The sequence below is a fragment of the Nyctereutes procyonoides genome, unplaced genomic scaffold (assembly GCF_905146905.1).
Source record: "Nyctereutes procyonoides isolate TBG_1078 unplaced genomic scaffold, NYPRO_anot_genome, whole genome shotgun sequence".
Lineage (NCBI taxonomy): Eukaryota > Metazoa > Chordata > Mammalia > Carnivora > Canidae > Nyctereutes > Nyctereutes procyonoides.
Window position 1 is genome coordinate 659,028 of NW_026575117.1, and position 27,007 is coordinate 686,034.

Genomic DNA, 27,007 nt, shown 5'->3' on the forward strand with positions numbered 1-27,007 from the left:
AGGAGACTGAAGCAGTCATCAAAAACTTCCCAAGAAACAAAAGTCCAGGTCCAGAAGGCTTCCCAGGGGGTTTCTATCAAACATTTAAGGAGGAAATAATACAAAAAAAGGAAAACATACCTATTCTACTAAAGCTGTTCTGAAGGATAGAAAGGGATGGAATACTTCCAAACTCGTTTTATGAGGCCAGCATCACCTTAATTCCAAAATCAGACAATGACCCCACCAAAAAGGAAAATTATAGACCAATATCCCTGACAAACACAGATGCAAAAATTCTCAACAAGATACTAGCCAATAGGATCCAACAGTATATTAAGATTATTCACCATAACCAAGTGGGATTTACCCCTGGGATGCAAGGCTGGTTCAACACTAGTAAAACAATCAATGTAATAGATCACATCAGCAAGAGAAAAAACAAGAAGCATAGTAACCTTTCAATAGATGCAGAGAAAGCATTTGACAAAATACAGCATCCATTCCTGATCAAAGCTCCTCAGAGTGTAGGGATAGAGGGAACATTCCTCAGAATCTTAAAAGCCATCTACAAAAAGCCCACAGCAAATATCCTTCTCAATGGGGAAATACTCGGAGCCTTTCCCCTAGGATCAGGAACAAGACAGGGATGTCCACTCTCACCACTGCTATTCAACATAGTACTAGAAATCCTAGCCTCGGCAATCAGACAACAAAAAGAAATAAAAGACATTCAAATTGGCAAAGAAGAAGTCAAACTCTCCTTCTTCTCAGATGACGTGATACTGTACATAGAAAACCCAAAAGACTCCACCCCAAGATTGCTGGAACTCATACAGCAATTCGGCAGTGTGGCAGGATACAAAATCAATGCCCAGAAGTCAGTTGCATTTCTATACACTAACAATGAGACTGAAGAAAGAGAAATTAAGGAGTCAATCCCATTTATAATTGCACCCAAAAGCATAAGATACCTAGGAATAAACCTAACCACAGAGGTAAAGTATCTATACCCTAAACCCTACAGAACACTTCTGCAAGAAATTGAGGAAGACGCAAAGAGAGGGAAAAACATTCCATGCTCATGGATTGGCAGAATTAATATTGTGAAAATGTCAATGCTACCCAGGGCAATGTACACATTAAATGGAATCCCTACCAAAATACCGTGGACTTTCTTCAGATAATTGGAACAAATCATCTTAAGATTTGTGTGGAATCAGAATATTCCCCGAATAGCCAGGGGAATATTGAAAAAACAAATCAGAGCTGGGGGCATCACAATGCCAGATTTCAGGTTGTACTACAAAGCTGTGGTCATCGAGACAGCATGGTACTGGCACAAAAACAGACACATAGATCAATGGAACAGAATAGAGAATCAGGAAGTGGACCCTCAATTCTATGGTCAACTAATATTCAACAAAGCAGGAAAGACCATCCACTGGAAAAATACAGTCTCTTCAATAAATGGTGCTGGGAAAATTGGACATTCACATGCAGAAGAATGAAACTAGACCATTCTTTTATACCATATACAAAGATAAACTCAAATGGATGAAAGATCTAAGTGTGAGACAAGAATCCATCAAAATCCTAGGGGAGAACACAGGCAACACCCTTTTTGAACTTGGCCACATCAACTTCTTGCAAGATACATCTATGAAGGCAAGAGAAACAAAAGCAAAAATGAACTATTGGGACTTCATCAAGATAAGAAGCTTTTTCCCAGCAAAGGATACAGTCAACAAAACTCAAAGACAACCTACAGAATGGGAGAAGATATTTGCAAATGACCTATCAGATAAACGGCTAGTATCCAAGATCTATAAAGAACTTATTTGACTCAACAGCAAAGCAGGAAAAATCCAATCATGAGATGGGCAGAAGACATGAACAGACATTTCACCAAGGAAGACATACACGTGGCCAACAAGCACATGAGAAAATGCTCCGCATCACTTGCCATCAGGGAAATACAAATCAAAACCACAATGAGATCCCACCTCACACCAGTGAGAATGGGGAAAATTAATAAGACAGGTGACAACACATGTTGGAGAGGATGTGGAGAAAGGGGAAACCTCTGCACTGTTGGTGGGAATGTGACTTGGTGCAGCCACTCTGGAAAACTGTGTGGAGGTTCCTCAAAGAGTTAAAAATAGACCTGCCCTATGACCCAGCAATTGCACTGCTGGGGATTTACCCCAAAGATACAGATGCAGTGAAACGCTGGGACCCCTGCACCCCTATATTTATAGCAGCAATGTCTACGATAGGCAAACTGTGGAGGGAGCCTTGGTGTCCATTGAAAGATGATGGATAGAGAAGATGTGGTTTCTGTGTACAGTGGGATATTCCTCAGCCATTAGAAATGACAAATACCCACCATTTGCTTCAAGGTGGATGGAACTGGAGGGCATTATGTTGAGTGAAGTAAGTCAATTGGAGAAGAACAACAATTATATGGTTTCACTCATACAGGGAATATAAGAAATAATGAAGGGGATTAAAGAGGAAAGGAGGAGAACCAAGTGGGAAAAAATTAGAGAGAGAGACAAACCTTGGGAGACTCCTAACTCTGGGAAATGAAGAAAGGGTTGCAGAAAGGGAGATTTTTGGGGTGGGGGTTGGGGTAACTGGTGATAGGTGTTGCGAAGGCACTTGATTGTATGAGCACTGGGTGTTATAGTATATGTTGGCAAATCAAAGTCCAATAAAAACAAATTAAAAAAAAAGAAAGTCTCTTCAACAAATGGTGTTGGGAAAACCAGGCAGCTACATGTAAAGGAAGGAAATTGGACCTCTTTTTTATGCCATAGAAAAATAAAGTCAAAGTAGATTAAGGACCTAAGTGTGAGACCTGAAATCATAAAAATCTTAGAATGCAGCAGAAGCAATAAGGTCTTTGTCATTAGCACTAGAAGCATTTTTCTAGATATGTCTCCTCAGGCAAAGGAAACACAATTAAAATACAAAACAAAATAAACAAACACAACTGTTGGGAGCACATCCAAATAAAAAGCTTCTGCACAGCAATGGGAATAATCAACAAAACTAAAAGACAATCTCCTGAATATGAGTAGGCATTTTAATAACATATGTGGTAAGTGAATAGGATGCAAAATATATAACTAACTTGTACATCTCAACACCTAAGAGAGCAAATAATCCAATTAGAAATGGACAGAGTACATGAATAGCCATTTCTCCAAAGAAAACATGCAAATGTCCAACACACAGATGAAAAAATGCTCAGTGTCACTCATCATCAGAGATATAGAAATCAAAAACCACAATGAGATGTCATCTCACACATGTCACACTGGATAAATTAAAAGCAAACAAGACAAAAACCATGAAAGAAACAAATGTTGATGAGTCTGTCGAGAAAGAAGAACACTTACCCACTGTTGGGAGGAGTGTAAACTAGTATGTCCACCATGGAAAGCACTACGGAGGCTCCTCAAAAAAATTAAAAACAGAATTACTATTAGATCTGGCAATTTTACTACTGGATTTTTTTGTGTGTGTTATAGGATATTTACCCAAAGAATGTGAAAACAGCTCATTGAAAAGAATCATGCCTCCTGATGTACACTGCAGCCTTATGTACTAAGTGGGCAACATACAGAAACAACCCAAGCATCCATAGATAGATGAATGAAAAGAAAAGGTGTGGTATGTACACACAATGGAATATCATTCAGACATAAAAATAACTGATCTCTCCACTAGCCACATGAATCGAGCTAGAGAACATGATGGGAAGTGATGTAAGTCAATGAGATCAAGACAAATACCAAATGGTCTCATTCACATGTGGACTTTAAGGAACAAAACAAAAGAACAAAGAAACAAGTGACAAAAACAGACTCTTATCTACAGAGAACACACTGCTGGTTCCCAAAGGGAGGTGAGTGGAGAAGGTGGGGGAAACAGGTGAAGGGGGTTAGGATTCCATTAACATTGATGAGCACTGATAAGGTATAGAATTGCTCAATCACTCTATTCTACACCATAAACTCAAATAACATTGTTAACTAGAGTGGAATTAAAAAAATAACCAAAGAAAGAAAACCTAACCCAGCATTCTAAAATGTATATTCTTAGTTTATGCGTTTTTCTTCCCAGGTAGCCTCAATGCTCCTTGAATACAGTGCCTGCCCTGCACACCCGGTACTTTCACGAGGGCAGCACATTGCTTGGGTCCAGGCAGGTGCTAAGTGACTGGTGGCGAGAGAATATATATTAATGCAGGTCAAATGGAGAGGGTATTCTTCTGATGTTTTAAGGACTGGGGGTTGCTGAGGCTGCTACAATCATGGGGAATCTGGACAAGCAAATAGAGCATCTGTGGAAAAGAAGACCCTTCCCTTGGGCCAAATGGCACCTTGGTCCAGACCAAGTCCCCAGATCTGGCTTAATCTCTAACCAGCTGCAGTTCCCACCTCCCCCAGAAAGGGAAGTCTTCACCATCAGTGAAGGATTCTCTGGTTTGGCCCAGGGAGGTTCTCTGTCACATGCGCCCTCTCCATCCCCACGGAGGGGAGGTCATCTGCATGGTTAGATCCCCTGCTCTCCCCGTTAAGGGTAAGGGACCTTCCCTGAAACACTCCTTTCTCTTCTCTCACCGACTTCCTTCCTATGAAAACTCTCCATTTGCACCACAGCTCAGAGCTCCCCTTACCTGCCAGGTGGAAGGCTGCCCCATTCTTGAATCACTTAATAAAACCAGGTGGATCTCTGAATTGAATTCTTTGGTTGTTTTTTTTTTTTGGCACAAGCAGTGAGAAGTCAGGGATGTGAAGGACCTGGGGTGGGGGTGGGACGGGGAAGGGAATACCTGGGAGGGGGGTGTCACAGGGCAGGAGGGACAGAGGGACAGCAGGTCCAGGGCTGGTGCTGAGAGCTGGGTGTTTTCCTGGGTTACTGTCTGGGTGAGAAGAAAGGGCTGAGAGGTGGGGCCACTTTTTCCAGGCCACACAGGACTTGGTCTGTAGCATCTGAATCAGGGGGCAGGGGCGGGATGGACGCTGGTGACAGGGAGAAGCTGGAGGCCAGAGGGGAGGCAGAGCAGGAGGGGAAGTGAGACTGAGTAGGTGTCCAGGGCTGAGGGAGGAGCACATTTGCATTGTCGCAGAGACTCAGGGAAGGGTTGTGTGTGGAGAGGAAGTCAGAGGAGAGGGGCTGGGAGGGGGTCGGTGTGTGAGGACAGAAGTCAAAGAGCGACTTTGCAAGAGAAAGAACATCTGCAAACAAGATGCTGTTCCTGCAACTTGTGCTGTTGGCGGTTCTCCTCCCAGGGGGTGACAGCGAAGATGGTGAGAGCTCGGGTCCTGCCTAGTGGGCGCACGTGTGCATGTGTGTGTGTGTGTGTGTTCTTGTGCTTGTGTGATTGTATGTGTACATGTAGGTATGTGTCAGTTTCTGTGTGTGTATTAGATGCCTGTGTGTGTGTCTTTGTGTGTGTTTTCGTGTCTGCAGGTCTGTGTATGTGTACGTGTGTACATGTCCTTGTCTCTATGTATGCGTCTCTTTTATTATGAGTTTGTACATGTGTATGCATGTCTTTGTTTTGTATACTTGTGTGCATATGCACATGTATGTTTATTGGTGTAAGAGTTTGTTAATGTATGGAAGTTTATAGGTTTGTGTATCCATATATGTGTTCATGTGCATCTGTGTACTTGTGGGGTGTACGTACTTGTGTGCATTTATGTCTGTACATGTGTGCACTTGTTCCTTGGGTTCCCAGCACAGACCTGGGCAGGGAGAGAGTCAGCCTGGTTCCTTCCTGATCATCCCCAGCCCTGTGCTCTCCTGAAGGATGGGTACGAGGCTCAGGCTCTGGGGCAGCACGTTTCTCCTGAGACAACTATGGCTTCTCTGTCCTCCAGATTTTTGGGTCCCATCCTCGGCACCTTATCTCCATTCTTTCTCCTTCCCAGTGTCCTCCTCTTCCAGTCCATCTGCTCTTTCCCACAGACTTCCAGGACCCAATCTCCTTCCGAATTATCCTGACCACATCCTTTTACAACCATTCCTGGACGCAGAATCAAGGCTCAGCTTGGCTGGATGAGCTGCAGACTCATGGCTGGAACCCCAAGACTGGTATTTTCACTTACCTGAAGCCTTGGTCCAAGAGCAACTTCAGCAATGAGGAGCTGAAGGAACAAGAAAGGAGCTTGCATTTAGCCTTCACTGGATTTCCTTCAATATTTCATAAGCATGTCAGCCAATGGCAGCTTGAGTGTGAGTTCGGGTCCATATGGGCAGGTGGGATTGAAATGGCGAGTCTGTATGTCTCTTGAGCTCCTTTTTCCTCTAGGAAAGAGCCTCTACTGGCATCTAAAACTCTTGTTCTCCTATTATACAACTGAATTGCACCCATTTGTGCTGGGGGTAAAAGCCAGACCCCAATTCTTGAAAAGCTTCACATCTTTTGCTCCGACCTGCTCCTCTCATTGACCACAGGCTGGGCTCTCCTGTCCCACTAGTTCTCCCATGACCACCCCTTTCCCTGGCCTCCAACCAGGCACCTCTGCTCCCTTGCTCTGTGACTGACTCCTTGACTCTGCCTTGCTCCCCATCCTATCCCACCAGCATGTCTGCCTACGTGTTCCCTGTACCCCACTGCTCTCCCTTCACTGTAGGTTGTTTCTAGCCCAGCTCTCCCACTGAGCTGTTCCCTATATTATGCCCACATCTTTCATATCTCTCCTCCATCATTTGTTCCTTCTTCAATCGTTCACCTCTTCCTTCGCCTCCAATGACCACCAGTTCCCCCCTTGTCTGAGCCTGTCTACTGGTTCCCTCCAATCCCCTGAACTTCTCCCTCTGCTTACACCATCCCTGGCATCCACTCATCTCATTTCATCTCTTTCACTCACCCTGTCCTGTAACTCACAATTTCTTTTTCCAGATCCCTTTCAGGTACAAGTAGTCAAAGGCTGTGAGCTGCATTTTGGGAAAGTTTTAGAGTGCTACTTGCGGATGGCTTATCAAGGATCTGATCTCCTGAGCTTCCAGAATACGTCATGGTGGCCATCTCCAGAGGGAGGAAGTAGGGCTCAAATGGTCTGCAAACTATTAAATCAGTACCACGTGGTCAATAAAATAGTACACGTGCACATCAGTAACATCATCCCCCGCTTCTTCTTGGGTCTTCTCGACGCAGGGAAGGCGGATCTCCAGCAACAAGGTGAATACGGCTCCCTCCTTCCATAATTCTCTCTTCTGCACTCATAAATTTGCAATGTTTCCTTCAAATTCAGGAAAAGATGGAGTCAAGAGGGAGAGGGGATGATGGTGGAGATTTCTAGAGGCGGAAAGGTGTTTCTGTCTAACGTGATGTGAGCACCTCCCCTCAGTCTGTGAATCCCTGTCCTGTGTCCGCAGTGAGGCCCGAGGCCTGGCTGTCCGCTCGCCCCAGCCCCGGGCCTGGCTGTCTGCAGCTGGTGTGCCACGTCTCCGGTTTCTACCCCAAGCCTGTGTGGGTGATGTGGATGCGGGGCGAGCAGGAGGAGACAGGCTCCCAGCGAGGTGACGTCCTGCCCCATGCTGACGGCACGTGGTACCTTCAGGTGTCCTTGGATGTGAAAGCCAAGGAGGCAGCTGGCCTGTCCTGCCGTGTGAGACACAGCAGTCTAGGAGGCCAGGACATGGTCCTCCACTGGGGTGAGGAAGGACTGGGGCCAGGCTGGGCAACATGGTAAATGGTCATCCATCAGAGCTGGGAGCCTGATGAAATATTTGTTCTGGTGGCTCCAGACCAAAGAGGACTAAAATACTCAGTAATCCATAAATGGAAGAGCTGAGGGTGGGGGTCCTGCAGATGTGGGAGGATGCGGAGGGTTAGGTGAAGTGTCCATCTCTGAGGAGGGATGGGAGAAGGGAAAGGGGGAAGGGCGGTTGGTCAAGGAGAGGGTGACAAGAGTGGAGGAGCAGGGAGTTGCAGTTCAACCCCGGATGGAAGGGAAATGACACCCTCTGTGCCCAACCCCACAGAGCGGCCCCCTTCCATGGGCTTGGTCTTCCTGGTCGTGATCGTACCCCTGGTGCTCCTGGCAGGCCTGGCGTGGTGGCTCTGGAAGCGCTGGTGAGTCTCTGGAGCCCCCTTCCTGCTCCTTCCCATGTGTCTCCCCACCTTTCCGTGTGTCCTCAGCCCTCCTGCCACCCATGCCCTTCCCCCCTGCAGCCTCCTCTCCACCTGCTGCAGAGGGCCTCCTCTTTGTTCCTCCAGGAAAGCCCATTAGAGACCTCAGTGCACGGACTTCCCTTCGGAGCGAGATCCCAGCCACCCAGGCCCCAGGACCTAAACCCAGCTCAGCACTGATGTCCTGGCCACTCCCCGTGCGCAACTCTGTGTTCATTTCTTCTTAATGATCAGTTGTCAATATAAGCTAAGCATCATTTAGTGAGTTTTGTTGTTCTGACTTAATTCTGGAATTTAAATCTCAAATTTATCTCTGAATGGAATGATGTTCCAGCGCCTACATGGATCGAGAGACATCAAATGTCATGTCCTCCAGAGGGCCCTCCCTGATTCACAAGTAGAAGCAGTCTCTGCCTGTTGAGAATCTCTACCCCCTTTTCCTGACCTTTTGTAAATCTGTGTTTCCCAGCCCACTCCTCATTACCTCCAGTTATGTTCCTTTTCTCCTCTAATATTAGGATTCTTTTTTTAATAATATATTTATTTTTATTGGTGTTCAATTTGCCAACATACAGAATAACACCCAGTGCAATATTAGGATTCTTTTTTTTTTAATATTAGGATTCTTAAGAACTAAGTCCACGTCTTTTTAGTATTTGTATTCTTGGCGAGGTGTCTCACTACATGGCATATGTCCTCAGTAAAAATCTGTGTTGACTCTATCCCACAGTTATACGTTTTTCTTCTTTTGCTTCTTGACATGTTTATGGTAGTTAGGATGTTTGATAATCTTCCTGTTAAAAGTTGTCTCCTGGCCTAGGGAACTCACACTCCTCTGGGTCTTTGCTGATGTATCTGAGCCCTTGAGGAGAAACAGTTTTGGCTGTGACCATTCCAGTTATTTAGTTGCAGACACTTATGGGAGTGGCCTGTTGCCTGTTTCTCTTGGTTGATGGCAGGGGAATGAGTTGCTCATTCTTTTCCTGGATGATAAGGTCAGGGCAAGAAACGTGAGAGAAGTACAACCCATTTTTCTGCACCAGAGAATCAAGCCTGAGGATGAAAGCTGCCTCCAAGAAGGCTGAGAAATTGTATAGATGAAGTTTTGCATAAATATCAAATCATTCTGAATACCCCAGAAATCAACCTGAGGCCTGTAGAAAAGTGCACAGCTAGGGCAGTGAAGGGGCCACATCATGGAAGGTAGGATGTCCAGAGCTGTGATTTGGAAGATATATGGATTGTGAGTGCTGTGGAGTGGAGGGAACCCTGGTCAATGACAGAGGAGAGAGAGAGAGAGAGAGAGAGAGAGAGAGAGAGAGAGATCAGGAGATCACACAAGGAAAACAGTTCTCCAAAGCCAATGACTGGAAAAACAAGAGGGGCTGATTTTCATGAGTTTTTACAACCAGTGGACTCAAAGACTGGATGGAGTTTTAGAGGTCTCACCACTCTGACACATAGGAATGTATTTTGCCTATAGATCAAGGTGGTGGCTGCACCCACAGGAACAAAGGAATAAAGGGATGAGAGCTGAAGAAGGTAAGGTGGCTGAGTCAGCCAAGGTCCCTAAATGATCCTAACTGAGTCTGTAATGTGTACAGCTTTGCCCTAGATGAGCTGCCGCTGGCATGATTTCCTTACATTGGAAATGGGAACCTCAGAGAGACAGAGTGGGAAATAGGAGAAAAAGGTATCTTTCACCCTCATACGCGTGGACTGTCTGACCTGCTTGCTGTCAGACTTTCAAACCGACCTGGGGAGCTGCACTGGCCAAAGATATTCAGTTGTCTGGGAATTACCAGGGATAGGTTGCAGAAAGGCCAAATGGCAAAAGGAGAGGGATAGAAGGATCCTTCTGAAGGGCAAGAGGGTAAAATCCATCATCCTTTGGGCAAGGGAGGTCTGCTGGTTCCTCCAGTGGCTTCGAATATTCACCAAGACTGACCTTGGCTACAGGTCATCAGTTCTCCAAGAAGTAACTGGAGTTAGTCCATTAAGGGCAAGTCTCAAGAAATTCCGAGAGAATCTGGCGAGAGCCCAGAGCCAGCCAGGTCTTCTCATTCGGGCCACCATATCTGAGCTGATCCAATAGGGTGGAGGCCAGTGGCACAAGCGATAGAATTAACAAAGAAGATAGAAATTTATTGAATAAACTGTCAAGGAGCTGTGGGCAGGACGATAATGGAGTGACTGGGAGGAGGCAGTGATGGGCAGCTGCAGTTAAGGGGAAGGTGAGCAGGTATGAGACCATAAGGAGTTTTCCCTTTTTGGTACCTGGTCTGGGTGTAACTAACCCACTGGTCAGCTAAGGCTAATGGGTGTTTTGAGGTGGGTCACCTAATGGGCCTGTTTATATTCACCAGGGGGTATGGGGTCACTGTGGGCTCTCTTACCTTGCTTAGGTTTCTGTTGCTCAGGTTCATTGCATAAAAGTGACCTGTATACATATCCTGTTGTCTGGGGGGACTTTGTATTTCCCTAGATTTTGGGTTAACAAGTTGCCCTGGTCCTTCAGCTGCCTGATGGATTCAAGAAAAGTGATGCTGATTATCCAGCTTTTGGTAATCTTAAGTATGGGAGTGATTTCCTTCTAGGTTTCTATGTTCCAATCCATACTCTCTAAAAAAATATTTCCTTCCTTTCATTAGACTGAGATTATTTACGGTTATTGGTCAACTAAGAAGTAACCAGGTAAATAACCCAAACACATATATACAGATGATATAAAGCATAACAACATATTGAGGAGCCTTTAAATACTTAGGAACACCATGAAAGAGGAAGGTCAGTTGTCCAGCATAGGCCAGCTCACGATTAAACAGAATGGAACATTTCATGAGCAACAGTAAGAAGGGAATCTGGATCTGTGAATCCAGAATGCTACTTAATCCACTTGGTACAAATTCTCAGTGGTTTCTTATTTCAAATAATGGAAGATTGCAGTAGGACTCTGTGTGTGAACTTCTTGATCATTAGCACACGCTTGTGTCCTAAAGGAACCAGTGTAAGATTCTCATTTCCTCAAATAGGGTTAAAACTAGTGTTTTCTGATCCTTAATGGCAAAAAGTAGTGATACAGGAGAATTTTAAAACCAACAAAAGAAAAGAAGACATAGAAGGGAAACCCATGAAGCTGATTTTTCAGCAGAAACTTTGCAGGCTAGAAAAAAATGGCATGATGTATTCAAAGTACTGAAAGGGAAAACTGCAGCCAAGATTACTCTAGCCACCAAGACTCATTCAGAATAGAAGGAGGGATAAAGAGTTTCTCAGACACTTTAGTGTTAAAGGAATTCATGACCACTAACCCAACACTGCAAGAAATGTTAAAGGGGACTCTGAGTGGAAAGCAAAGATCAAAAGGAAAGGAAACATAAAAGCAATAAAAATAAGGATATTCGTAAACGTCAGTTAAGGGACTCACAAAATAAAAGGTTGTAAACTACGACAAAATATACCTAAAACATAGGTGAGGGTCAGGAAAGGAGTAAAAGGTGCGTAAAGTGACCTTAACTTGATACTGACTGCTATATACAAAAGCTGTTCTATACAAACCGATTAATAACTAGAAATTGAAAATTAGTAATATGTATGTAAAAATTCAAGAGACATAATCCACATATATCACTGAAGAAGCCAACTAACCATTGGAGAAAAGAGCAAAAAAAAAAAAAAAAAAGAAAAGAACATAGAACTACAAATAGAGTCATAGAACAAGTAACAAGGGGACAATAAGTACATACCAATCAATAATTGCATTGAATGTAAATGGATTAAATGCTCCAATCAAAAGACATAGGGTGATGAGATGGATAAAAAAGCAAGATCCATCCATATGCTGCCTACAAGAGACTCATTTCAGACCTAAAGGCACATGAGATTCAAGCTGAAGAGGTGGAGAAACATTTATCAAGCAAATGGCTTTGAACTGAAAGCCAAGATAGCAATGCTTCTATCCTACACGATGGACTTTACCAGAAAGACTAGCATGAGGCAAAGAAGGACTCTATATAATAATAAAGGGAACAGTGCAACAAGAAGATATAATAAAGGTAAATATTTATGTGCCTAACATGGGAGCGCTCAAAAACTGGTAACAAGCACGAAGGAGGTAATCCATAGTAATGCAATAATAGTAGGGGACTTTAATTCCCCACTTGCATTGGTAAGCAGATCATCCAAGCAGAAAATTAACAAAGAAACAATCACCTTGAGTGATGCATTGAGCCGGATAGATAAATGATATTTCAGACCATTCCATCCTAAAAGAGCAGACTACACATTCTGATATTTCTATGCACTAAGAGTGAAGCAGCATAAAGAGAAATTAGAAAATTGACCCATTTCAATTCCACCAAAAATAATGCAATACCTAGCAATACAGTTATCCAAAGAATTGAAAGATTTGGATTCTGAAAACTATAAAACATTGATGAAAACATTGAAAGGGCCACAAAGAAATGGAAAGACATTCCATGTTCATGGATTGGAAGAACAAATATTGCTGACATATCCATACTCCCCAAAGGAATCTACAGATTTTTGTAATCTCTTGAAAATATCAATAGCATTTTTCACACAGCTCGAGCAAACAACCTTAAACTTTGTATGGAACCACAAAATACTCTGAATGGTAAAGCAATCTAAAAAGAAAAACAAAGCTGAAGGCGTCATAATTCCAGATTTCAAGTCATACGACAAAGCTGCAGTAATCAAATATTATAGTACTGGCATAAAAGTAGACGCATAGATCCATGGAACAGAGGAGAGAGCCCAGAAACAAACCCATGATTTTATGGTCAATTAAACTTTGACAAAGGAGGCAAGAATATACAATGGGAAATAGAAAGTCTCTTCAACAAATGATGTTGTGAAAACTGGATACTAAATGCAAAAGAATGAAACGGGATGACTTTTTTATACCAGACAGAAAAATAAATTCAAAGTAGATTAAGGACCTAAATGTGATACTTAAAGCTATAAAATCCTAAAAGAGAGCACAGATATTAAGGTCTCAGACATTAGCCACAGCATCATTTTTCCAGATACGTCTCCAGAGGCGAAAGAAACAAAAGCAAAAATGAACTCTTGGGAATATATCAAAATAAAATTCTTTTGTACAGAAAGAAGAATCGATAAAGCTAAAGAGCGATCACCGAATGTCAGTAGGTATTTCCTAATTATATATTCAATAAAGAGCTACTATACAAAATACATAAAGAACTTGTGCAACTCAACACCACAAGAACAAATACAAGAAAAAAAATGGGTAGACGACATGAGTAAACATTTCCCTAAAGAAGACACCCATATGGCCAACAGACACAGACACAGGAAAAAAGGCTCAACATCACTCATCACCAGGGAAATGCAAATCAAAACCACAATGAGATATCACCCCACACCTGTCACATTGGCTGAATTCAAAAGTACACAAGAAACAAGTGTCGTAGAGGGAGTGGAACAAAGGGAATTCTTGTGCACTGTTGGTGGGAACGTAGACTGGTGCAGCCATGGTGGAAAACAGTGAGGCGGGTCCTCAAAAAATTAAAAACAGGGCAGCCCGGGTGGCTCAGCGGTTTAGCACCGCCTTCAGCCCAGGGCGTGATCCTGGAGACCCGGGATCGAGTTCCTCGTTGGGCTCCCAGCATGGAGCCTGCTTCTCCCTCTGCCTGTGTCTCTCATGAATAAATGAATAAAATTTAAAAAATTAAAAACAGAATTATCATATGATTCAGTCATTCTACTATTGACTATTTACCCAAACAATGTAACAGCACTAATGAAAAGAAACATGCACCTCAATGTTACTCCAGCATTATTTACGGTAGTCAATGTATGGAACCAGCCCAAGTGTCCATAGAGAGATGAACACGGAAAAATGAAAAAGGTGTGGTATCCACGCTCAATGGAATATTACTCAGCCATAAAAATGACTGAAGTCTTGCCATTTGCACCAACATGGATGGAGCTAGAGAGTATGATGGTGAGTGAAATAATCAGAGAAAGATTAGCGCCATATGACATCTTCATACCTGGAATTAAAAAAAAAGATTTTATTTATTTTTTCATGAGAGACACAGAGAGAGGGGCAGAGACACAGGCTGAGGGAGAAGCAGGCTCCATGCAGAGAACCCGACATGGGACTTGATCCCGGACCTCGGGGTCACGACCTGGGCCAAAGGCAGACGCTCAGCCGCTGAGCCACCCAGTGGCCCCCTTCATATGAGGAATTGAAGAAACAAAGAAAACTAACAGAAATAAGTGACAAAGTTAAAAACAGACTGCTATCTATAGAGAACACACTTCTGGTTCTCCGAGGGGAGGGGAGTGGGGATGGGGAATAGGTGAAGGGGAGCAGGGTTGCACCCACACTGAAGAGCACGGATAATATATATAGAATTGCTAAACCCCTGTACTGCACACCTGAAACTAATCGAACACAGTATGTAAGCCGTCTTGAATCTTAAAATAGACGAAATGAACAAGGGAAAAGGAATTCAGCGCCCCCAAATTTATACTTCCTGGTCTATGTGTTTTTCTTCCCTAAAAACTTCTTGAATAAAGTGCCTGCCCTGCGCACACTGTACCTTCACGAGGGCAGCACAGCGCTTGGGTCCAAGCAGGTGCTAAGTGTCTGGTGGTGAGTGAATATGTATTGATGCCAGTCAGATGGAGGGGGAACTCTTCAGATGATTCCATGTCCTGTGGTCTCTGTGATGCCTGCTGGTTCCTCCCGAAGAATAATGGAGGACTCGGGGTTGCTGAGGCTGCTACAATCATGGGGAATCTGGACAAGCAAATAGAGCATCTGTGGAAAAGAAGACCCTTCCCTTGGGCCAAATGGCACCTTGGTCCAGACCAAGTCCCCAGATCTGGCTTAATCTCTAACCAGCTGCAGTTCCCACCTCCCCCAGAAAGGGAAGTCTTCACCATCAGTGAAGGATTCTCTGGTTTGGCCCAGGGAGGTCCTCTGTCACATGCGCCCTCTCCATTCCCACGGAGGGGAGGTCAATCGCGTGGTTAGACCCCCTGCAATCCCAGGTAAGGGTAAGGGACCTTCCCCGAAACACTCCTTTCTCTTCTCTCACCGACTTCCTTCCTATGAAACCCTCCATTTGCACCACAGCTCAGAGCTCCCCTTACCTGCCAGGTGGGAGGCTGCCCCATTCTTGAATCACTTAATAAAACCAGGTGGATCTCTGAATTGAGTTCTTTGGTTGGTTTTTTGGCACAAGCAGTGAGAAGTCGGGGATGTGAAGGAGCTGGGGTGGGGGTGAGACAGGGAAGGAAATACCGGGGTGGGGGGTGCGTCACAGGGCAGGAGGGACAGAGGGACAGCAGGTCCAGGGCTGGTGCTGGGAGCTGGGTGTTTTCCTGGGTTACTGTCTGGGTGAGAAGAAAGGGCTGAGAAGTGGGGCCACTTTTCCAGGCCACACAGGACTTGGTCTGTAGCATCTGAATCAGGGGGCGGGGGCGGGATGGACGCTGGTGACAGGGAGAAGCTGGAGGCCAGAGGGGAGGCAGAGCAGGAGGGGAAGTGAGACTGAGTAGGTGCCCAAGGCTGAGGGAGGAGCACATTTGCATTGTCATAGAGACTCAGGGAAGGGTTGTGTGTGGAGAGGAAGTCAGAGGAGAGGGCCTGGGAGGGGGTCGGTGTGTGAGGACAGAAGTCAAAGAGCGACTTTGCAAGAGAAAGAACATCTGCAAACAAGATGCTGTTCCTGCAACTTGTGCTGTTGGCGGTTCTCCTCCCGGGGGGTGACAGCGAAGATGGTGAGAGCTCGGGTCCTGCCCAGTGGGCGCACGTGTGCGTGTGTGTGTGTGTGTGTGTGTGTACATGTGCTTTTGAGTCTACGTGTTCCTGTGTGTCTCTGTGTATTTCCCTCAGTCTGTGTGTCTTTAAGTCTGTGTCTGCTATGTGTGTACATGTGCATGTGTGCATTTGAGTACGTGTATACGTAAGTGTGTACCGGTGCCTGTCTGGTGTCCGTGCACATGTGTGGGTAAGTGTCTGGGTGTCTCTGTGTGTAGACGCGCATATGTGGGTGCACATGTGTAATCTCTGCGTGGTTGTGTGTGTGCAATTGTCTCTGTGTGTGTGCACGGGTGGTGTGGGTTCCCGGCACAGACCTGGGCAGGGAGAGAGTCAGCTGGGTCCTTCCCAAGCATCCCCGGCCCCAGGGCCCTGTGCTCTCCTGAAGGATGGGTGCGAGGAGGCTCGGGCTCAGGGGCAGCATGTGTCTCCTGAGTCGACTACGGTTTCTCTGTCCTGCAGATTTTGGGTCCCGTCCCCGGCACCTTAGTCTCCACTCCCTTTCCTTCTCCAGGCCTTGCACTCCCAAAGCTTATGTCCTTCCCCACAGATTCCCAGGAGCCGATCTCCTTCCGGATCATCCTGACCACATCCTTTTACAGCAGTTCCTCAACGCAGAATCAAGGCTCAGCTTGGCTGGATGAGCTGCAGACTCACGGCTGGAACAACAAGACAGGAGCTTTCCGTTACCTGCAGCCTTGGTCCAAGGGCAACTTCAGCAACGAGGAGCTCCTGGAAGTGCAGAACTTATTCTACACATACACCATCCGATCCCCTTCCACATTTCATAACCACATCCGTGACTGGCAACTTGAATGTGAGTTCTGTTCCCTCGGGCTTGGGTGGCAGGTGGCAGGTGCGTGTGTGTCTCCTTGAGTTCCTTCTTCCTCTAGGAAATGAGCTCCACCGGACTCTGAACCTCATGTTTCTCTGCCATATAAAGGTTCACACTCATCTGGGCAGAGAGTGGAGCCAGACCCCGATTGTTGAAAAGATCCACATCTTCTGCTCCGTCCCGCTCCTCTCATTGGCCACAGGCTGGGGTCTCCCGTCACACTAGTTCTCCCACGACCACCCCTTTCCCTGGCCTCCAACCAGGCAGCTCTGGTCCTCGCTCTGTGACTGACTCCTTGATCTGTGTGCTTTTCTCCCCATCCTATCCCAGCAGCGATGTCTGTCTATGCGACCCTGTCACCCCCCCGTGCTCCCTTCACCCTCGGTTGTTTCTAGCCCAGCTCTCCCGCCAAGCCCTTCCCTATTTTATGCCCACATCCTTCATGTCTCTCCTCCAACTTTTGCTCCTTCCTCTATCATTTACCTCTTCCTCTGCTTCCAGCGACCACCACTTCCCCTTTGTGTGAGGCTCCCCTCAAACCAAACTGTGCTCCATTCCATTCAATCCCCTGAACTTTTCCCTCTGCTTCCACCATCCATGGCTTCCACTCGTCTCATGTCATCTCTTCCACTCCAGCTGTCTTATCACCCACATCTCTCTTCCCCAGATCCCTTTCAGATTCAGCTGGTATTAGGCTGTGATTCCCACTTTGGAGAAGCATCAGCAGGCTTCCTGCAGTTGGCTTATCAGGGATCTGATCTCCTGAGCTTCCAGAACACGTCATGGAGGCCATCTCCAGAGGGAGGAAGTAGGGCTCAGAAGGTCTGCAGTCTATTCAACCAGGACCATGTTTCCCATGAAATAGTACGTAAGCTCCTCAATGACTCCTGCCCCCGGATCTTGTTGAGTCTTCTTGATGCGGGGAAGGCGGATCTCCAGCGACAAGGTCAGTCCTTCACCCTCCCTCCAAGCTTTCTGCATCCTGCGCTCAGAAATCTGTACTGTGCCCTCAAATTCAGAGTAAGGGAGAGTCAAGAGGGAGAAGGGGTGATGGTCATGGGCTTCAAAGGCGGAAAGGTGTGTCTGTCTAAGGTGATGTGAGCACCTCCCCTCAGTCTGTGAATCCCTGTACTGTCTCCGCAGTGAGGCCCGAGGCCTGGCTGTCCGCTCGCCCCAGCCCCGTGCCTGGCTGTCTGCAACTCGTGTGCCATGTCTCCGGCTTCTATCCCAAGCCTGTGTGGGTGATGTGGATGCGGGGCGAGCAGGAGGAGACAGGCTCCCAGCGAGGTGACGTCTTGCCCCATGCTGACGGCACGTGGTACCTTCAGGTGTCCTTGGATGTGAAAGCCAAGGAGGCAGCTGGCCTGTCCTGCCGTGTGAGACACAGCAGTCTAGGAGGCCAGGACATGGTCCTCCACTGGGGTGAGGAAGGACTGGGGCAGGCTGGACAACATGGTAAATGGTCATCCATTAGAGCTGGGAACCTGATGAAATATTTGTTCTAGTGGCTCCAGACCAAAGAGGACTAAAATACTCAGTAATCCAGAAATGGAAGAGCTGAGGGTGGGGGTCCTGCATATGTGGGAGGATGTGGAGGGTTACATGAAGTGTCCATCTCTGAGGAGAGATGGGAGAAGGGAAAGGGGGAATGGCGGTTGGTCAAGGAGAGGGTAACAGGAGTGGAGAGGAGCAGGGAGGTGCAGTTCAACCCGGGGTGGACGGGAAATGACACACTCTGTGCCCAACCCCACAGAGCGGCCCCCTTCCATGGGCTTGGTCTTCCTGGTGGTGATCGTGCCCTTGGTGCTCCTGGTAGGCCTGGCGTGGTGGCTCTGGAAGCGCTGGTGAGTCTCTGGAGCCCCCTTCCTGCTCTTTCCCACGTGTCTCCCCAGCTTTCCGTGTGTCCTCAGCCCTCCTGCCGCCCATGCCCTTCCCCCCCTGCAGCCTCCTCTCCACCTGCTGCAGGGGGCCTCCTCTTTGTTCCTCCAGGAAAGCCCACTGGAGACCTCAGTGCACGGACTTCCCTTCGGAGCGAGATCCCAGCCACCCAGGCCCCAGGACCTAAACCCAGCTCAGCACTGATGTCCTGGCCACTCCCCGTGCGCAACTCTGTGTTCATTTCTTCTTAATGATCAGTTGTCAATATAAGCTAAGCATCATTTAGTGAGTTTTGTTGTTCTGACTTAATTCTGGAATTTAAATCTCAAATTTATCTCTGAATGGAATGATGTTCCAGCGCCTACATGGATCGAGAGACATCAAATGTCATGTCCTCCAGAGGGCCCTCCCTGATTCACAAGTAGAAGCAGTCTCTGCCTGTTGAGAATCTCTACCCCCTTTTCCTGACCTTTTGTAAATCTGTGTTTCCCAGCCCACTCCTCATTACCTCCAGTTATGTTCCTTTTCTCCTCTAATATTAGGATTCTTTTTTTAATAATATATTTATTTTTATTGGTGTTCAATTTGCCAACATACAGAATAACACCCAGTACAATATTAGGATTCTTTTTTTTTTAATATTAGGATTCTTAAGAACTAAGTCCACGTCTTTTTAGTATTTGTATTCTTGGCGAGGTGTCTCACTACATGGCATATGTCCTCAGTAAAAATCTGTGTTGACTCTATCCCACAGTTATACGTTTTTCTTCTTTTGCTTCTTGACATGTTTATGGTAGTTAGGATGTTTGATAATCTTCCTGTTAAAAGTTGTCTCCTGGCCTAGGGAACTCACACTCCTCTGGGTCTTTGCTGATGTATCTGAGCCCTTGAGGAGAAACAGTTTTGGCTGTGACCATTCCAGTTATTTAGCTGCAGACACTTATGGGAGTGGCCTGTTGCCTGTTTCTCTTGGTTGATGGCAGGGGAATGAGTTGCTCATTCTTTTCCTGGATGATAAGGTCAGGGCAAGAAACGTGAGAGAAGTACAACCCATTTTTCTGCACCAGAGAATCAAGCCTGAGGATGAAAGCTGCCTCCAAGAAGGCTGAGAAATTGTATAGATGAAGTTTTGCATAAATATCAAATCATTCTGAATACCCCAGAAATCAACCTGAGGCCTGTAGAAAAGTGCACAGCTAGGGCAGTGAAGAGGCCACATCATGGAAGGTAGGATGTCCAGAGCTGTGATTTGGAAGATATATGGATTGTGAGTGCTGTAGAGTGGAGGGAACCCTGGTCAATGACAGAGGAGAGAGAGAGAGAGAGAGAGAGAGAGAGAGAGAGAGAGAGAGATCAGGAGATCACACAAGGAAAACAGTTCTCCAAAGCCAATGACTGGAAAAACAAGAGGGGCTGATTTTCATGAGTTTTTACAACCAGTGGACTCAAAGACTGGATGGAGTTTTAGAGGTCTGCACTTTGTCTCATATGGAGCCCAGCAGGTGCTATAATGCCTCTGTGAAGGATGTATAAAGTCTGGGGACACACAGTGTTCTGGTGTTTCTAATGAAAGGGTTTGGTATTTTGTAGTTCTAGTCTAGGAGATCCAATGAAATGCCCTAGAATTTAGGGCCTGGGCCTGCCTCTTGTGTCTCTGTTCCCTTTTAGCACTCAGAGCTACCTCTCAGTTATTGACGACCTTAAAAGCCATATTCAGAAGGGTGGGAGCACGGATTGAGGTCCTTGATACAGCTTATGAAGCTTTTGTTTGATATCAGGGAATACCTGGCTTACAAAATGCATTGCTTATGTTTCCATGACCTCTGGGCCCTCAGGATCTAGTTTTTTTTTTTTTTTTTTTTTTTTTTTTTTTGTATTTTCTCATGGCCTTTGCTAAGTAAGAATGAAATTACTTGAGATTTTCATTTGGGCCTTGGGTTATTTTTTTAAGTTTTGCATAATTTACAGGCTTGAAGACTGCTTTTTTGCATATCCTCAATTAGGCAAGTTACCCTGTAATCTTGATTAATTCTGCCTTCCTGATAAATCAATCTAGAGTTGGCACTTGGAATCACATACCCATGAGAGAGCTCAGTCATGGGTACAGACATGGGCCTCATCAGCCCAGTTCTGAGCCAAAGATCAGATACAAGCTTTTTTTTCCTCATGGATACAGCACATGGTAAAGATGATATGAATGTCCTGCTAGGTGAGATCAAAAACAATTGTAAGGCTTTCAAATACCTTAGTGAATCCGAAAGGATCCTGGCTAAAGGAGTCAAGTTTTGTTTCTATATGAGACAGATCAGACATTGGAAAGGGAACGTGGACCCTAATGGTCCTGGCATCCTCATTTCCTACCTCCTGGAGGGGCACGACATTTTGTAGAAAAACAGAAGGCAGGTCCTTAGGCTTGTAGTTAGTGCCAGATTGAATGTTGTACAGGGAGAAGGTCCTTAGGCTTGTAGTTAGTGCCAGATTGAATGTTGTACAGGGAGAAGGCACTTTGGTAAGGAGGTGGCATGGTGGTGACAATGGCAGGGACTCCTAGGACATTAGTAGGGTCCAGGAGAGCCTCTGGGTATTCAGAGGCAGTGGTAAGACAATGGGATGGAATGAAGGAGGGGTTGTCTAGAATGTCCGCAAGGTCAGATGGGCCATAGAATTGAGCAAGATACCTTCTACAGTTTTTGTGGAGGCTAGGTTTTTGGGGTCATGCAATGAAGGCTTGCACATATGAGGCCTCCAATCATTTGGAGGAGTTCTAGCAAAAGTGTCAAGCTGGAAAATAGTACATAAGAAAATTTCCATGAAGAGTCTTTCCTCTTGATCTGAGAGTTTGTACTAAGGCCAGGAATCATTACATAAAAAGATGATATCTTGTATCTGCAGGCCTTAGAGGTCAAATTTGTTCTGGATTTTAAGAATACAGCCTAAGGGTGAGTCTGCAGGAATAGACGGCATTTTGCCATAGTTGGAAAGAGGAACCGCCTATTTCCAAAGGGCCGTCCTGCCAGAGGGAAGGAGCTCTGACTCCCCGTTGCAATGTGTCAAGGCATCCCACTGATCTCAAAAAGAATCTGAATATATACAGGGTGACTGACTCTACTGCGGATCCTCCCAAGAAGAACGTCACGGCAAACGGCAATGGCAATTCCTGGTGGGGTTCCGGTCCCTTGCAACAGGGAGAGCTGAACATCAGTTGGCCAAACCAACTTTCCAGGTTGGAAAGTGAGGGGGAAGACTCACTACTCAGACATATAGGAATGTATTTAGCCTATAGATCAAGGTGGTGACTGCACCCACAGGAACAAAGGAATAAAGGGATGAGAGCTGAAGAAGGTAAGGTGGCTGAGTCAGCCAAGGTCCCTAAATGATCCTAACTGAGTCTGTAATGTGTACAGATTTGCCCTAGATGAGCTGCCGCTGGCAAGATTTCCTTACATTGGAAATGGAAACCTCAGAGAGACAGAGTGGGAAAGAGGAGAAAAAGGTATCTTTCACCCTCATACGTGTGGATCTTTCACCCTCATACGTGTGGACCGTCTGACCTGTATTGAGCCAACACTCACTAACTCCCTTGCTATCAGCACACCACACACTCACATTCCCCTGCAGGCACACTCATTCCAGTTGGGTTAATACTCTGGGTGCCTTTCCACAGCAGGCTTGTGTAAACCTTGTTAACACCATTCATCCTTCCCCAGTGCTCTCTGTGGATCCACTCCCTCCGACCCAGCTTGCCAGCATCTCATTGGCAGCAGACCCCTCCAACAACACTTCCTGACACTGTGCCTCCAATCCCTGTGTTCTTTGGCAGATCTGTCTTCTCCATTACACTCTTGGCAAAAGTGTATTCAAAGTGGTCCCATAAGCCTGGCAATGTGCAAGCAGTCCTGGCATGGGCCACACCACTCCAAGGTGAATCTTGCCCTGTGAGAGGGAAAAGAAACTACACAGAACATTGTGACTGAGGCCCCAGAAATGAGTTGGAGGCAGACATCATGTGATGAAGGGCCCTCCCACCAATGAAAGTTTCTCAGAGGACAACATAGGGAATGTACCCTACAGTTTTGCGCTAGATTATCTCTGGCAAATTCTTGGTATGACACAATTTAAAGGCAATGAGGCCTCAGAATGGCCGACCAACAACATAGGGACCAACTCTTGCCCACAACAGGCATTGAAGATGTCTCCATCAGAGGAAAAGTGGCTCAACTATCACATGAAGGCACATGCAACACATTAGGAGGCACCTCTGAAATGCCAGGCTCTGGTAACAGAGGACACTGCACTGCAGAGGAAACGGAACCTCTTCTTTTAAGACCACTTCTTTCAAGAACAGGAGATGTACCTAATATTCCTAACATACAGAAACAGAAGCAGAGACTAGGATGAAATGAAGAGACAGAGGAATACATCTCAAGTGAAAGAACACGATAGATTACAGCAATAGGACTAAGTGAAAAGGAAGTAAGTAGCATGCCAAAGAATTTAAGGTAATGGTCATAAGGATACTCACTAGACTTGAGAAAAAGAGTAGAGAACTTCAGTGATATCCTCAACAAAGAGATAGAAAAGATAAAGAAGAACCAATCAGTGATGGATAAGTCAATAAATGAAATTGAAAAATTTCAGTGTAAAAATACTGATACTGACGGAATGGTTAATAGAATTGAGGAAGCAGAAGATCAGTGACCTGGAAGACAGGGTAATAGTAAGCAGTTAAGTTGAATAGGAGAGAGAGGGAAAAAATACAAAATGAAAACACACTTAGGAAGTCAATGACACCATCAAGCATAAAAACATTTGCATTATAGATCACAGAAGAGATAGAAAAGGGGGTAAAATTATTCAAAGAAATAAATAGCTGAAAACTTCCCCATTCTGGTGAAGGAAGCAGAAATCCAGAATCAGGAGGCACAGAGAGGCCCCAAATAAAAAAAAAATCAACCCAAGGAGTCCACACCACAATACATATTAATTAAAATGGCAAAAAGTAGTGATACAGGAGAATTTTAAAACCAACAAAAGAAAAGAAGACATAGAAGGGAAACCCATGAAGCTGATTTTTCAGCAGAAACTTTGCAGGCTAGAAAAAAATGGCATGATGTATTCAAAGTACTGAAAGGGAAAACTGCAGCCAAGATTACTCTAGCCACCAAGACTCATTCAGAATAGAAGGAGGGATAAAGAGTTTCTCAGACACTTTAGTGTTAAAGGAATTCATGACCACTAACCCAACACTGCAAGAAATGTTAAAGGGGACTCTGAGTGGAAAGCAAAGATCAAAAGGAAAGGAAACATAAAAGCAATAAAAATAAGGATATTCGTAAACGTCAGTTAAGGGACTCACAAAATAAAAGGTTGTAAACTACGACAAAATATACCTAAAACATAGGTGAGGGTCAGGAAAGGAGTAAAAGGTGCGTAAAGTGACCTTAACTTGATACTGACTGCTATATACAAAAGCTGTTCTATACAAACCGATTAATAACTAGAAATTGAAAATTAGTAATATGTATGTAAAAATTCAAGAGACATAATCCACATATATCACTGAAGAAGCCAACTAACCATTGGAGAAAAGAGCAAAAAAAAAAAAAAAAGAAAAGAACATAGAACTACAAATAGAGTCATAGAACAAGTAACAAGGGGACAATAAGTACATACCAATCAATAATTGCATTGAATGTAAATGGATTAAATGCTCCAATCAAAAGACATAGGGTGATGAGATGGATAAAAAAGCAAGATCCATCCATATGCTGCCTACAAGAGACTCATTTCAGACCTAAAGGCACATGAGATTCAAGCTGAAGAGGTGGAGAAACATTTATCAAGCAAATGGCTTTGAACTGAAAGCCAAGATAGCAATGCTTCTATCCTACACGATGGACTTTACCAGAAAGACTAGCATGAGGCAAAGAAGGACTCTATATAATAATAAAGGGAACAGTGCAACAAGAAGATATAATAAAGGTAAATATTTATGTGCCTAACATGGGAGCGCTCAAAAACTGGTAACAAGCACGAAGGAGGTAATCCATAGTAATGCAATAATAGTAGGGGACTTTAATTCCCCACTTGCATTGGTAAGCAGATCATCCAAGCAGAAAATTAACAAAGAAACAATCACCTTGAGTGATGCATTGAGCCGGATAGATAAATGATATTTCAGACCATTCCATCCTAAAAGAGCAGACTACACATTCTGATATTTCTATGCACTAAGAGTGAAGCAGCATAAAGAGAAATTAGAAAATTGACCCATTTCAATTCCACCAAAAATAATGCAATACCTAGCAATACAGTTATCCAAAGAATTGAAAGATTTGGATTCTGAAAACTATAAAACATTGATGAAAACATTGAAAGGGCCACAAAGAAATGGAAAGACATTCCATGTTCATGGATTGGAAGAACAAATATTGCTGACATATCCATACTCCCCAAAGGAATCTACAGATTTTTGTAATCTCTTGAAAATATCAATAGCATTTTTCACACAGCTCGAGCAAACAACCTTAAACTTTGTATGGAACCACAAAATACTCTGAATGGTAAAGCAATCTAAAAAGAAAAACAAAGCTGAAGGCGTCATAATTCCAGATTTCAAGTCATACGACAAAGCTGCAGTAATCAAATATTATAGTACTGGCATAAAAGTAGACGCATAGATCCATGGAACAGAGGAGAGAGCCCAGAAACAAACCCATGATTTTATGGTCAATTAAACTTTGACAAAGGAGGCAAGAATATACAATGGGAAATAGAAAGTCTCTTCAACAAATGATGTTGTGAAAACTGGATACTAAATGCAAAAGAATGAAACGGGATGACTTTTTTATACCAGACAGAAAAATAAATTCAAAGTAGATTAAGGACCTAAATGTGATACTTAAAGCTATAAAATCCTAAAAGAGAGCACAGATATTAAGGTCTCAGACATTAGCCACAGCATCATTTTTCCAGATACGTCTCCAGAGGCGAAAGAAACAAAAGCAAAAATGAACTCTTGGGAATATATCAAAATAAAATTCTTTTGTACAGAAAGAAGAATCGATAAAGCTAAAGAGCGATCACCGAATGTCAGTAGGTATTTCCTAATTATATATTCAATAAAGAGCTACTATACAAAATACATAAAGAACTTGTGCAACTCAACACCACAAGAACAAATACAAGAAAAAAAATGGGTAGACGACATGAGTAAACATTTCCCTAAAGAAGACACCCATATGGCCAACAGACACAGACACAGGAAAAAAGGCTCAACATCACTCATCACCAGGGAAATGCAAATCAAAACCACAATGAGATATCACCCCACACCTGTCACATTGGCTGAATTCAAAAGTACACAAGAAACAAGTGTCGTAGAGGGAGTGGAACAAAGGGAATTCTTGTGCACTGTTGGTGGGAACGTAGACTGGTGCAGCCATGGTGGAAAACAGTGAGGCGGGTCCTCAAAAAATTAAAAACAGGGCAGCCCGGGTGGCTCAGCGGTTTAGCACCGCCTTCAGCCCAGGGCGTGATCCTGGAGACCCGGGATCGAGTTCCTCGTTGGGCTCCCAGCATGGAGCCTGCTTCTCCCTCTGCCTGTGTCTCTCATGAATAAATGAATAAAATTTAAAAAATTAAAAACAGAATTATCATATGATTCAGTCATTCTACTATTGACTATTTACCCAAACAATGTAACAGCACTAATGAAAAGAAACATGCACCTCAATGTTACTCCAGCATTATTTACGGTAGTCAATGTATGGAACCAGCCCAAGTGTCCATAGAGAGATGAACACGGAAAAATGAAAAAGGTGTGGTATCCACGCTCAATGGAATATTACTCAGCCATAAAAATGACTGAAGTCTTGCCATTTGCACCAACATGGATGGAGCTAGAGAGTATGATGGTGAGTGAAATAATCAGAGAAAGATTAGCGCCATATGACATCTTCATACCTGGAATTAAAAAAAAAGATTTTATTTATTTTTTCATGAGAGACACAGAGAGAGGGGCAGAGACACAGGCTGAGGGAGAAGCAGGCTCCATGCAGAGAACCCGACATGGGACTTGATCCCGGACCTCGGGGTCACGACCTGGGCCAAAGGCAGACGCTCAGCCGCTGAGCCACCCAGTGGCCCCCTTCATATGAGGAATTGAAGAAACAAAGAAAACTAACAGAAATAAGTGACAAAGTTAAAAACAGACTGCTATCTATAGAGAACACACTTCTGGTTCTCCGAGGGGAGGGGAGTGGGGATGGGGAATAGGTGAAGGGGAGCAGGGTTGCACCCACACTGAAGAGCACGGATAATATATATAGAATTGCTA

The 27,007-nt window shown here is 44.7% G+C and overlaps 2 protein-coding genes across 4 annotated transcripts; both read left to right on the forward strand.

Annotated features, from left to right (window-relative positions):
• Positions 1-5,164: 5,164 nt before the first annotated feature.
• On the forward strand, positions 5,165-8,828 carry LOC129515243 (T-cell surface glycoprotein CD1a-like). The gene is made up of 6 exons (XM_055334022.1): positions 5,165-5,303; positions 5,968-6,234; positions 6,905-7,183; positions 7,381-7,659; positions 7,990-8,080; positions 8,225-8,828. Exons 1-6 carry the CDS (start codon positions 5,243-5,245, stop codon positions 8,235-8,237), a joined length of 990 nt encoding a protein of 329 aa, XP_055189997.1. The 5' UTR covers positions 5,165-5,242; the 3' UTR covers positions 8,238-8,828.
• A 6,911-nt stretch (positions 8,829-15,739) lies between these two features.
• LOC129515244 (T-cell surface glycoprotein CD1a-like) lies at positions 15,740-19,404 on the forward strand. Of its 3 annotated transcripts, none has more exons than XM_055334024.1 (6): positions 15,740-15,916; positions 16,507-16,773; positions 17,459-17,737; positions 17,935-18,246; positions 18,545-18,635; positions 18,781-19,404. In XM_055334024.1, the coding sequence occupies exons 1-6, from the start codon at positions 15,856-15,858 to the stop codon at positions 18,854-18,856; spliced, it is 1,086 nt and encodes a 361-aa protein (XP_055189999.1). In that variant the 5' UTR covers positions 15,740-15,855; the 3' UTR covers positions 18,857-19,404. The 3 variants fall into 3 exon arrangements, with proteins under 3 accessions (XP_055189999.1, XP_055190000.1, XP_055190001.1); XM_055334025.1 differs by having other exon boundaries at positions 17,935-18,213; XM_055334026.1 differs by having other exon boundaries at positions 17,935-18,078.
• Positions 19,405-27,007: the final 7,603 nt, after the last annotated feature.